General features: G+C 40.1%; 1 protein-coding gene across 1 annotated transcript; it reads right to left on the bottom strand.

The window, feature by feature from the left end:
• Positions 1-999: 999 nt before the first annotated feature.
• On the bottom strand, positions 1,000-5,753 carry LOC136716283 (tudor domain-containing protein 1-like). The gene is made up of 5 exons (XM_066693882.1): positions 5,567-5,753; positions 5,218-5,334; positions 4,977-5,093; positions 2,653-2,820; positions 1,000-1,067 (listed from the first exon to the last, which is right to left on the bottom strand). Exons 1-5 carry the CDS (start codon positions 5,751-5,753, stop codon positions 1,000-1,002), a joined length of 657 nt encoding a protein of 218 aa, XP_066549979.1.
• Between the last annotated feature and the right edge of the window lie 5,534 nt (positions 5,754-11,287).

The raw sequence follows: 11,287 nt of genomic DNA, 5'->3' as shown, positions 1-11,287 counted from the left end.
TCTGAGAGTCCTTCAGGTGCCTTTTGGCAAACTCCAGGCGGGCTGTCTTGTGCCTTTTACTGAGGAGTGGCTTCTGTCTGGCCACTCTACCATACAGACCTGATTGGTGGAGTGCTGTAGAGATGGTTGTTCTTCTGGAAGGTTCTCCTCTCTCCACAGAGACACGCTGGAGCTCTGTCACAGTGACCATCGGGTTCTTGGTCACCTCCCTGACTAAGGCCCTTCTCCCCCGATCGCGGCCAGCTCTAGGAAGAGTCCTGGTGGTTCCACACTTCTTCCATTTACGGATGATGGAGGCCACTGTGCTCATTGGGACCTTCAATGCTGCAGACATTTTTCTGTACCCTTCCCCAGATCTGTGCCTCGATACAATCCTGTCTCAGAGGTCTACAGACAATTCCTTGGACTTCATGGCTTGGTTTGTGCTCTGACATGCACTGTTAACTGTGGGACCTTATATAGACAGGTGTGTGCCTTTCCACATCATGTCCAATCAACTGAATTTACCACAGGTGGACTCCAATCAAGTTGTAGAAACATCTCAAGGATGATCAGTGGAAACAGAATGCACCTGAGCTCAATTTTGAGTGTCATGGCAAAGGCTGTGAATACTTATGTGTTTTTTTTTTTTTTTTTTTAATACATTTGCAAAGATTTCAAACAAACTTCTTTCATGTTGTCATTATGGGTTATTGTTTGTAGAATTTTGAGGAAAATAATGAATTTAATCCATTTTGGAATAAGGCTGTAACATAACAAAATGTGGAAAAATTGAGGCGCTATGAATACGTACCGTACCGTATAAAGCAATTATGAACTGTTTGAGCACAGGCAGCTCCATCAAAAACCAGCTGTGATCTTCTAGGTATTATTTTAGATGCAATTCAAGCCCACAACAGCTGTACAACTATGACGACTGATATTTCAATTATCTAAAATGTTCATATCCTAAAAATAATACATGCAAATGGTATAGCCAAACCTGCTTCTCTTTATCTGTCAGGGGACCAGCTCCAGTCGTATCTGTAATGCATGAAGCAACAATGGCTGGACGGTGTTGGGGCCCTCTATAAACATGCAAGATTATGTATTTTCAACAGAATTGCACATTTCCAGTACATTTTGAGATCAGAATGGTACACAAGGCATTCTATTGGTAATTGATATGTGCAGCCAAGGAAAAACACTCTTAAAAAGTGCTAGGAGGCTGACTGTAACAGCCCACAGTCCTGAAAGACTCAGCCAGTGATCACAGACACTTTAGTCTCACTGTTTTCCAGTGTTTGTAAACACATATCAGAAGCAGGGCATCCCCTTTAATGCGGAAGACTGAACCCACAGTCATTATAGATGTAATTGCAATTCATGAGTGGAAACGGATTTTAAACCCATGCCAATTTCAGGCAGTTTCACGGGCGGTTCTAAGTATCCTTCTGGAAAGTGTCATTGGCAGAAATGTGAATTAAACAGGAACACAGTTGGTGAGAGACTTCACTGCAAGACCTTTGACCTATTTCCTAAGTTCTGACAACTGTTTTGGTCCCCATTAAATCGCTTGAAAATAAAAATATAGACTTCATGTTTTAGAAGTACAGAAAACTCCTCCATGTATACAAATACTGAAAGGGCTGTTTAACATGTGCATCATGCCTATTATGCTAGGAACTATTTGAAACATTTGAATGTGTTGATCTTTATTTCTATGTCTGTATGTAAGTTTCTATAGCAGAATGTTTGGGGTGAAGTTAACGGACATCATTCAAAACAAGAAGATTCTGTTTCATTATTAGATCTTCGTTACATATTATACATAGTATTTGAATTTTTGTTGACTTAACCATTACATTTTCCTCCACACATTTCAATAGAAAATAGTTCTCCTGTAACTGTTCATTAGTTTGCATCTAGGGATAATACCCAATAAGTCAATATTGTATATGATTTTAAATTAAATCTGAAATGTGTCACTATCAGGCATTTAGAAGAATCTTAATTTCCTACTCAGCCTTAAAATGTCAGTATATCATTAATGGACAGGGAGTTAACCTTGAAATACCATGAAATGGACAATTCCCCTTGGAAATGTTACGGATATTTCAGTGTCTCCTACCTATAATATTACTTGCAGATTACAATATAAAACACAACATGTCTGTACCTTTACAATACGATAGTGAAGTCATTAGCCTAGAGGGCTGACTCATGTCCAAATCATTTAGGTTTCTTAAGAGGACTAATTGGTAGTGTTATGATTAAGTTGATGCCCAAAGGCCCAGCTAAAAGGTACTACTGAAATGGCAATCATGTTTAAACAAGTTGCATTTAGTGAGTGTGTGTGTGTGTGGGGGGAATAATTAGCAGAGCAATCAGAATATGCTTCATCTGACTGGAAAGACAGGAACTCAATGAATACTAATGTAAGATCCAGTCACAGAAAAATGCTCTCATCATCCTCCTGGCATATGCGTCTATTTTCATTTTTACTCCAGGAGAAACTTCAGGGCTTCTGTAATTACTCTGCTTTACATTTCAGAATATTTCTATTTCTTTCTGTCCTTTCACATTGAATTGCCGTTTATTTAAATGGTGCCCTGAAACCCTACCTGCAACTTGCACATCTTTCAATGGCATTTTTTCCCTTCCCTGACTTACCTGAAAGTCTGCACTGAATGGTGTGGAAAGGGAGCTCCAGGTGCTTTCTTGTGATGGGCAGGATTCTGGAGAAAGGAACTTTTTCTGTATTCCCATAATCTGCATAGACCACGGTGGCTTCAGAGTCTGTAGCTTCCAACACAATGGCTCTGTACCAGTTCTTATCACCTACAATCACAAACAAATTAGAAACCTACTTCAGATGAAAAACAATCAAGAAAGTTAAAGAAAATAAAACCCCAGCACTCTTAATGTCAGTACTTCTGCGGACTCTGTAAAAGATGACTTGACAGTTTGGCAAAATACTATTTTACATTCTCTAAATATCCCATAGACTTCTGAACTCAAGTCATATTCAGGAACCTTTCATTATATAATTTGCTTTAAACTTGTGTGTAGGTAAAATAATCAAATAAATACCTGGAAACGCCACATTAAAACATCCTGTTTAAGCCTGCACTATGGAATGTGAATATGAAGTCCAACACTATAGTTACATTACTGCAAGTGTTGTGGCAGCTGCATGATATGTAATTACAAAGTACCAGACAGAAAATTACCAGCTTTTCTGGAATTCCAGGAATGGAATTGTGCTCCTTGAAAGTCTGAAAGTTCATTCATGATTTATGATCAATGCATATTATGGAATCAGTACCTTAGCTCCACAACTACCAACAATTAAGATGGATACAATTCCACCTTATTGTGATGTATTTGTAACCGAACGTAAAGGGAGGCATAATAAATGCTCATGTTTCAGCTGAAATATTCAGAACTGACTGGCCCACCCTTGATACAGATCGATGGGTTTTCTCATGGTAATTCAAAACCAAAATCGATAAAAGCAGGAGACGCTGTAACTCTCTGGAAATAAGCCTGGGGTTTAACTTAGGAAGCATTGTGCTTTTAAATTCATTCATGCAGTATGCCAGTTAAGACACCTCATTACTAATTTCAGTTTTCACCGCTTTTCATACACAAGAGACAACTCAATGGGTGTCTCAATGTCAACATGTAACAGGAAGCTTCATTGGGCACGAGGGGTAACCAATCCGACCGAACCTGGCCAACACTTTTAACAAGAGATGGTTTCTGTGAAATAATGAAGGCTTTGTCTGCTTTCTTAAGGAAGAACACACTTCTAAATACTCTTCTGTATCACTCTGTCAGCTGCAGAAAGCATGGCATTGTCTTCCAAAAAGGTTCAAGGAGACAAAGAGAGGGAAATTGTCTGTTCAATTAAACCTTCCCCCCTACCCAACCTCTATCTTTACAAATTAAACATCATTTCAGGATAGTCCAAATGGCTTTGATTCTTTAAAAACTGACTGGGAATGTCTACTGAAAACAGGATCTTACAGATTAATAAAGAACAATAAAAAACAAAAAAACACACAATAAAACCCTTTAAAACAGGAGCGTACGATGACTTTTTTTTTTTAACAAATAGTTCAGTAATTATGCTGGAGTCTCTCATCACATTATAGGTAACAAGTGCTCAGATATGAGGAGAAACAGCTGTGTTTAGCAAGCAATTTCAAGCCCTAAAACACAAAATATAAGGTATAGCCCAGTGCGGTCTGCTTTCTCCAAGACAAACATCTGAAACTCAATAAGCACCTGCAGCCTGGAATAGCCAGCCAGGAAATATGAAAGGCTCCCAATAAGGGGCTTCTGAGAGCACAGCATCAAAGCTCAGACTGACGGAGACATCTTGAAATATCGCACTGCATTTTAAATATTGAATTGTTATTGGACTATGATTACAGTTGTTTGCGAAAGACGACTTCACAATTTCCAAGCACTGTTCCCAAGCGTTAAAATGCTTTAGAAAAAGGTGAGTGAATGATGTTACAGACAGTGGGAGACTATTTAGCACAATCTGTAATCTTCATCTTGGATCAGGTAACAGGCAAATCTTTCTGTCTGCCTCATTCTGTATCATTCATTTGCAATGTTAATTATGGTTATAAACTAATCACTGGAAGAAACAATTATGCTTTTGTGGTTTTATGGCTTTATAATTCTCTTCACATGTGTGTGTGTTTGGTGGGGGGATCATAGCACAGCTCAACAAGGAACAATATATAAACAGCTCTGTTGCTGAGGAAAGATGTAGCCTCTTTGCCCTTTCTGCTAACCAAATTAGCTCACACCTCTGCCTTTTCACTTAAGACATGCATCATAGTAAAGGAAACTGTGACCGGATGCCACTTTTACCCAAAATATTCTGTGCTATAAACAATGCACATATATGCCGTGACACAGTAAACTAGTAATATTTAATACAATTTGACAAATCTGACAGCATTGGATACTCTGACCTGAAAACTGTGCGCAGCACGCCGCTCCCGCCTCTGGCTTTAAACCGCAGTTTGGATCTTGTTTATTGCAGTGATCTGCCAGATCCATCATGAGGGCTCGGAGCTTATCCACTTCCACTGAAAAACATGAACAATGCGGACAGTATAAAGACATTACAAAGTGCAGCACATACAATCAGTACAAAACACACCTAGCACACATCCTATCCCGACTGGAATGAAGAGGAACTGTTTTCATCACCTGGCTGATCAGCTGTCAAGGCGTAGAACAAACTGGGGCTCCTGACCACTGCAATGTGCAACTGGAAAGTGTCACTGGTGGGCAACACCACGGTCTTCCAGTCCTTTGGAAAGCCACCTGGGAGAGAGGGGAAGAAAGAGTGTTAACTAATTATTAGAGATCCCCAAAGGTAAAGAAGAATGCATTTTCCCACCACTTAAACAGTAACTGAACACTCTCATCCTCTTACTCTAATATGCTTTAAGAGTTTATTGCAATGACAGATTCCCTTTCATAACTGGCACTAAGACCACAAAGTCACATTCTGACTCCCAGCGATCTGGCACTTATGACTGGAGGAGTCGTATACCTCTGGGTTCAGGAATGGGTGCGGCCGTGGTGACGGGTGGGGCAGACACTGTGGTGGTCTTACAGATGGACATTTCCTCTGCAGTGAGAATATCACCGATGCTCTGCCCGTCCCGTAGCAGCTCGATGCCAGACCCTCTCTCGCTGGTGCAGAGGACCTTGGCTTGGAGCTCGCTCGTCCCCTGCATGACAACACCAGTCAATTAAAGGATGTTCCCACAAATAACCTTTTCTTTCGCTTTCTACCCTCATATGAAATTGCTCTTGAAGCTGCACAATCTACCCCATTTCACAAAAGTACACATTTCAGTGACACCTTCATGGGTTTCCCTTCAGTTTCTGTTGGGTGCCCTCTGCTGGACAGATGGAGACACAACCAGGATTTGAACAATATCTGTGTATTTTACAGACTTCAGTGTGATGCTTTAACAACAAGAAAGCAACTGCAATATACCTAACAACCTGAAAACTACATCATCAAGAGAAAAGATCAGCATACAGGGCAATGAATGTGTGCTGCAATGACAAATCATGAAAATACATTATGCAAATCAAAGTGTATAATTTGACACGATCCAAGTGTACAGTGGCTCATTGAAGACATGAAAAGAAAAGCCTAGCCCCTCTGGTTATGTCATGATGATGAGATAACGTTATCTCTCGCTATCAGAGAAAACGGCAGTGATGTCATTTTCATGAGACAGTGCTGAGACTGGGGCAGTGCTGTGTCAACATATTTGGTTTTATTTCAACAAGGCTAATGCAGACATAACATTTTATGCCTTTATGCAGATCAAAGTGTGTAATATGACACAAAACAAGTGAGCAATTTCACTCAGGAAATCTTACACTGACAATTTGGGTTCAGAAAACTGTACCTGCCAGCCAACACTTCACTGCTTGAAATGGGAGCTGCAAATATTTGGGCAGAATGGGGCACAGCTTGTCCACTGATTTTGACTTTTGCCCAAAACAGTACATTGAGAAATATCACAAAAACTCGATATATCGTCCAGCCCTAAGACCAAGTATTACCTTAAATCCTGAAACTTAAAGTGAATAAACACCAGGGGAGAACATTAACCCAACCTTCGACATTATAGAGCTGGCAGTAGAATTCCCTGGGACTGTTGGTCACGGTCACTACGACATCGACGGTGCGATTATTAGGAAGTTCTGCAGATGTCCACTCCAACTTCTCCACTGGAGGCACTGCACCTAAAACACAAGAAAGACATACAAAAATCTAACTCTCTAATTTGTGCTTTTAAGAGAGACCAAAGTTGTGCAGCACTTCAGATGAGAATCTAATGTGAAATTATACAAAACATTTAAAAAGTATCAATAGCAATACAACAGTAATGGTGCTGGCCTTCTATATCTAGACTGCTATGAATATCTGTTATTTGCAATTTAAATAATTTCAAAATGTCTAGATTCCAACACTACTTTAGACGTACTGGTAAAGAATAGATGGCCAATTGCATTTTGTTATGGAAGAAGTTGTAACCATTCATGTTTCTAAGAAGGACGAAACTCACCAATGGAGTCTTGTGTGTCTGAAGTAACATCCGTCTTCGTTTCCATTTTCTCCTCAGAAAGAGCGTAACCCATTTCAACCATCATATGCGCAACATTGGTCTGGGGATCACTGCACTCATCGGCCAGTTGGACTAGAGCTTTTATGTCCTTCTTCCCGATGATTTTAGCTTTCAGAAATTTGTTGCTCACTATTGTCTTCATCAACTGAACAGCCTCAGAATCCCACACCTCTGAGACTGGCTTTATCCCTGCACAATCAGAGGGAGAAAACAAGTGACACGGTCAGCATGGCTCACAATCTCAGCATCTGAGGAGGCATGAGTGATCATGAAACAGAAGCAGGCCAAATCAGCAAAGGAGGGGCTGCCAGGAAGAATCACTCAAAGAAAGTACGTAAATGAAGGGCATCTCTGAATTGTACACTGCAGTGCATTCTTTGGCCACAGGAGGGATGTCAATGAGTGGAGATAGATGTTCATAGAGGTTTACTCCCATTACTGACAAGTTCCACAGAACGACACAGTAAGAATTAAGTAGTTCACAATTGTGATTGCAGAGATCTAAGCAGAGCCACAATTACAATCATTAATTTAAACCATTTCCATTTTAACATCACATGCCTGCTAAAGCACAGGGAATAGCTTGCATCGGCAGCTGCATCTGCAGGACGATTCTGGATTTGACTGGGAGCCAGTGAAGCCATTTGAAGGTGGGGGTGATGTGTTCCCAGGCCCTGGACGGGGTGAGGAGACGTGCTGCAGAGCTCTGAAAATACCAACGTTTCAGTGTTTGAGCAGAACCACCAAAAAGAAGAGCATTACAGTAATCCAACCTGGAGGAGACAAATGCACGGATGAGAGATTCAGCAGCAGCATGTTAGCGAAGCACGGAGTCTGAAGATATTCTTGAGGTGGAAGAAAGCAGTTTGGGCAGTATGGCTGTGAGAAAGTTATCGCCTATAATAATCGGGATGAGCAGCCCAGGTTTAATTAGGTGGCAAGTGGCTGAAAGCTGATGAAAAAAAAGAACAAGTACATATTTTTATTTGTAATCCATGTATATTAATCAAGTCTCCTCTACACATAGAAAGAGGTATTCAATTTTCTTGGGAGTTCTAATCCACCCCATAGTGACCAGTCTAGAGTACAAAAAAAAAAAAAAAACACACTAACCCACTATTTTCTATCCCCCTCCTTTATAGCCTTGGATCAAACCAATCGATCTATATTAAGGAGAACCCAGTTGCTTTTAACAACAAGGCAATAATAAATTAACCCACATTATACAAAATGCACCGGTTTAAACTGTAAAATTACAAACAACATACATAAAACCAGCGTCGTTATTCCCATTAATGAGTTGGGTACGATTCTATTATATAAAAACACATCAATACGATACCTCCCCCCCACACACACATATGAAAGTGGAGCATGGCATTTAAACAGGAAATAGTTCTCGCGTGAGATCTAAATCGCTCTCATATCAAAGGAAACCCTTCACTGAACAAAATCATAAAGGAATAACCAAGAAGAAACATTAGCGGACTGAAGAAAATACACATACCAGTAAAGAAAAACAAAAGCCGACAAAACAAATGCCCTACTAGATTTAACACTGTAAGAAAGGAAAATGCTGTTTAAATTACACCCACACCCTGTAGATTGTATGACTAAAGCAGGGGTACTCAATTAGAAACCTAAAAGGTCCACTCACCAAATTTTCCTTGTGTCCAGGGTCCGGAACAGTGATAGTCAAAATCCAAAAACAGAACTCCAACAAAAAAGGTGGTAAATCCCACAAAACGTTCAAACTATGTACAAACGGTGATGTGGTCTGGCCCTATTAGTGTGAAAAGTGACACCTTTTTTGTGCCACCAGCTCTTTAAACTTGGGCATAAAAGGTGTGAGGGCCAGGCGGAGGCACTGATGTAAGTGTTACTGAGGGTGCTCCTGTATTTGTTTTTCACCATATTCATGGTTGAAAAGGAAGACTCACAACAATATGTTGAGGGAAACATGGTGAGAATTTGAAGGGCCACCTTCTGCAAGGAAGGGACACCTGCTGCAGGGACCATCTTAGTCCAGAAGGTGGTAGGGTCACAGAGAGACTCCTGCAGTGCAAGGTTTTCCTGAAGCTCAATTAGCTCTGATTGAAGAGAAGCAGCACTAGCCCATGGGCAGATTTTCAGGGCTTCAGTTGAAAATTCTGCGATGTTTTTGACAAGGAATGGATTTTCCATGCATAGTAAGACTTGTTTACCCAGAGGGAAATCTCCAAAGCGAGTTTGGAAATTTTTTATCAGCTTGTCCAGGAATTCAGCATGATTGTGATGATGATGTGTTCCTGCTGTTTGATTTAAAAGCTTTGGGAAGTGAAGCAGGTCCTGCTGTAAGTCACACTTGAACAGCTCCAGTTTCTTCTGAAAGGCACAGACAGCTGATGTGAGGATACACACTGTGTTATTTTTGCCCTGGAGCTTCATGTTCAGATCATTGAGATGGGAGGTAATGTCAGATAAAAATGCAACAATTTCCATTTTTTCTTCATTCTGCATAAATTCCACAAATTGTTTTGCTTTTGCACTCTTCTGATCCAACAGAAAGGTTTCCAACTCTTTCCGTAATGTCCAAAAGCGCTCCAGTACCTTGCCTTTACTAAGCCACCGGACATTGTTGTGAAGGAGCAAATCATCAAATTCTGCATTCACCTCTGTTAGGAATGAGTGCAACAAGCGATAGTTTCTGAGATTTTGTATTCCTAATCAGACCAAGTATCCCCCCACACCCCCATTTCAGAATGCAGGGGGGTATAAAAACCTATATTTTTCACATCAGAGAATGCGTCACATTGCTAGAAAGCTGAGAGTCTCATCTTTAATGGGATACCAAACACTTGGCAAACAACACAACAGTGAAGACTGCACATCGGATTAAAGAGAAGCACATGGATTTGGTCCAATGGGTACCAGAGGGGTTCATCAGTTTAAGGGGTTACATTTTGTTAAACAGAACGATTCACTGATATCTTTTTTAGCTCCAATTGTTTATTTGTTCTATGCCTTCATTTCAGAGTACATTGAGACATTAAACTATGTACATTTCAATAAAAACTGGAAACATTAAGGTGTTCTAAAGCTCTCGACCGCTAGTGTATGATGAGGGCTTTAGTTATGGCACACAACTATGCACGCTAGAAGGGAATAGCGAAGCTCTGTCCTGCTTGTTTTCTTGCAAACGTGCCTGCTTTGTATTTTATGTTTGAGTGGACACAACATTTTCTTAAATCATGACGTGAAAATCTATTCAATGGCAAAACAATGAACTTATCTCGGCCACAACATGTCGAGTTTCATCCTTATGGCGATATATTGTAAATGGGCTAGTGTTCACCTGGTAAAATGTGGTCATTTACGTACAGCTTTATCAAATATTCTGCCTATAACCTGCTGTACCTAGACTTAAACTGCTCAGTTTGTCACCGAATATTTCTAAAGAAGACAGGAAGACTGACAGGTTCAATTCTTGCAGAGGGAGATGTGTTAAACATGTCATAAATTGGCTTTGTTGCTGCCAGTCATCTTTAGCTGTTGAGTTAGAGGACAAACTGTCCAAACTGTGGAAATCAATGCTGCTTGTCCGACTGTTCTCCCTGGCAGTATCAATTTCTGTGTTCTCTGGCAATACATACATACATACGTACTGTATAGATACTCATTGTTTCAACAGAAAGTAAATGTTTATTTTCCGGACTATTCTGTAACAAGAACAACTCATGATGCATATCAATATATAGATGTGATATTTCTTGAGATACATATTGTAAAGGCATGTATCCTTTTAAAGTTTTATAAACACCACTATTACGACACTGCCTCGGTCAGCGACTGCGCAGACGCACGCCTGCAACACGAGGAGAGCTGCCTGCTTCTCTCATGTCTCACACTCCCTACATCGGGGTCATTATTATTATTATTATTATTTGTGGTATGGAATCCCTTCTCTGAGTTTGTGTATGTGTTTGTAAAGCATATAAAACAATTACAATCTTTGCTGACCTTTTCTTGTTACAATCAATTAGACAATGTATGGTTCATAGTTTGGGGGAAAAGAGTGGTTTGTTTATTTAATATTCAAGAAAAAAGAAAATCTGGAATATCCAGTTTTAATATTGTGTTGA

This window comes from Amia ocellicauda, chromosome 20 (genome assembly GCF_036373705.1).
Source record: "Amia ocellicauda isolate fAmiCal2 chromosome 20, fAmiCal2.hap1, whole genome shotgun sequence".
Classification (NCBI taxonomy): Eukaryota; Metazoa; Chordata; class Actinopteri; order Amiiformes; family Amiidae; genus Amia; species Amia ocellicauda.
This window is presented reverse-complemented; position numbering and strand designations above follow the sequence as displayed.

Bases quoted from the DNA above. Each gene is read 5' to 3' on its own strand.
- LOC136716283 (XM_066693882.1), bottom strand. From the start codon at position 5,753: ATGCAGGGGACGAGCGAGCTCCAAGCCAAGGTCCTCTGCACCAGCGAG. The intron at 2,821-4,976 runs GTCAGAGTATCC...TTGTGATTGTAG, and splicing joins GTGCTGCGCACAGTTTTCAG to GTGATAAGAACTGGTACAGA. The intron at 1,068-2,652 runs GTAAGTCAGGGA...GCATGTTTATAG, and splicing joins CATTCAGTGCAGACTTTCAG to AGGGCCCCAACACCGTCCAG.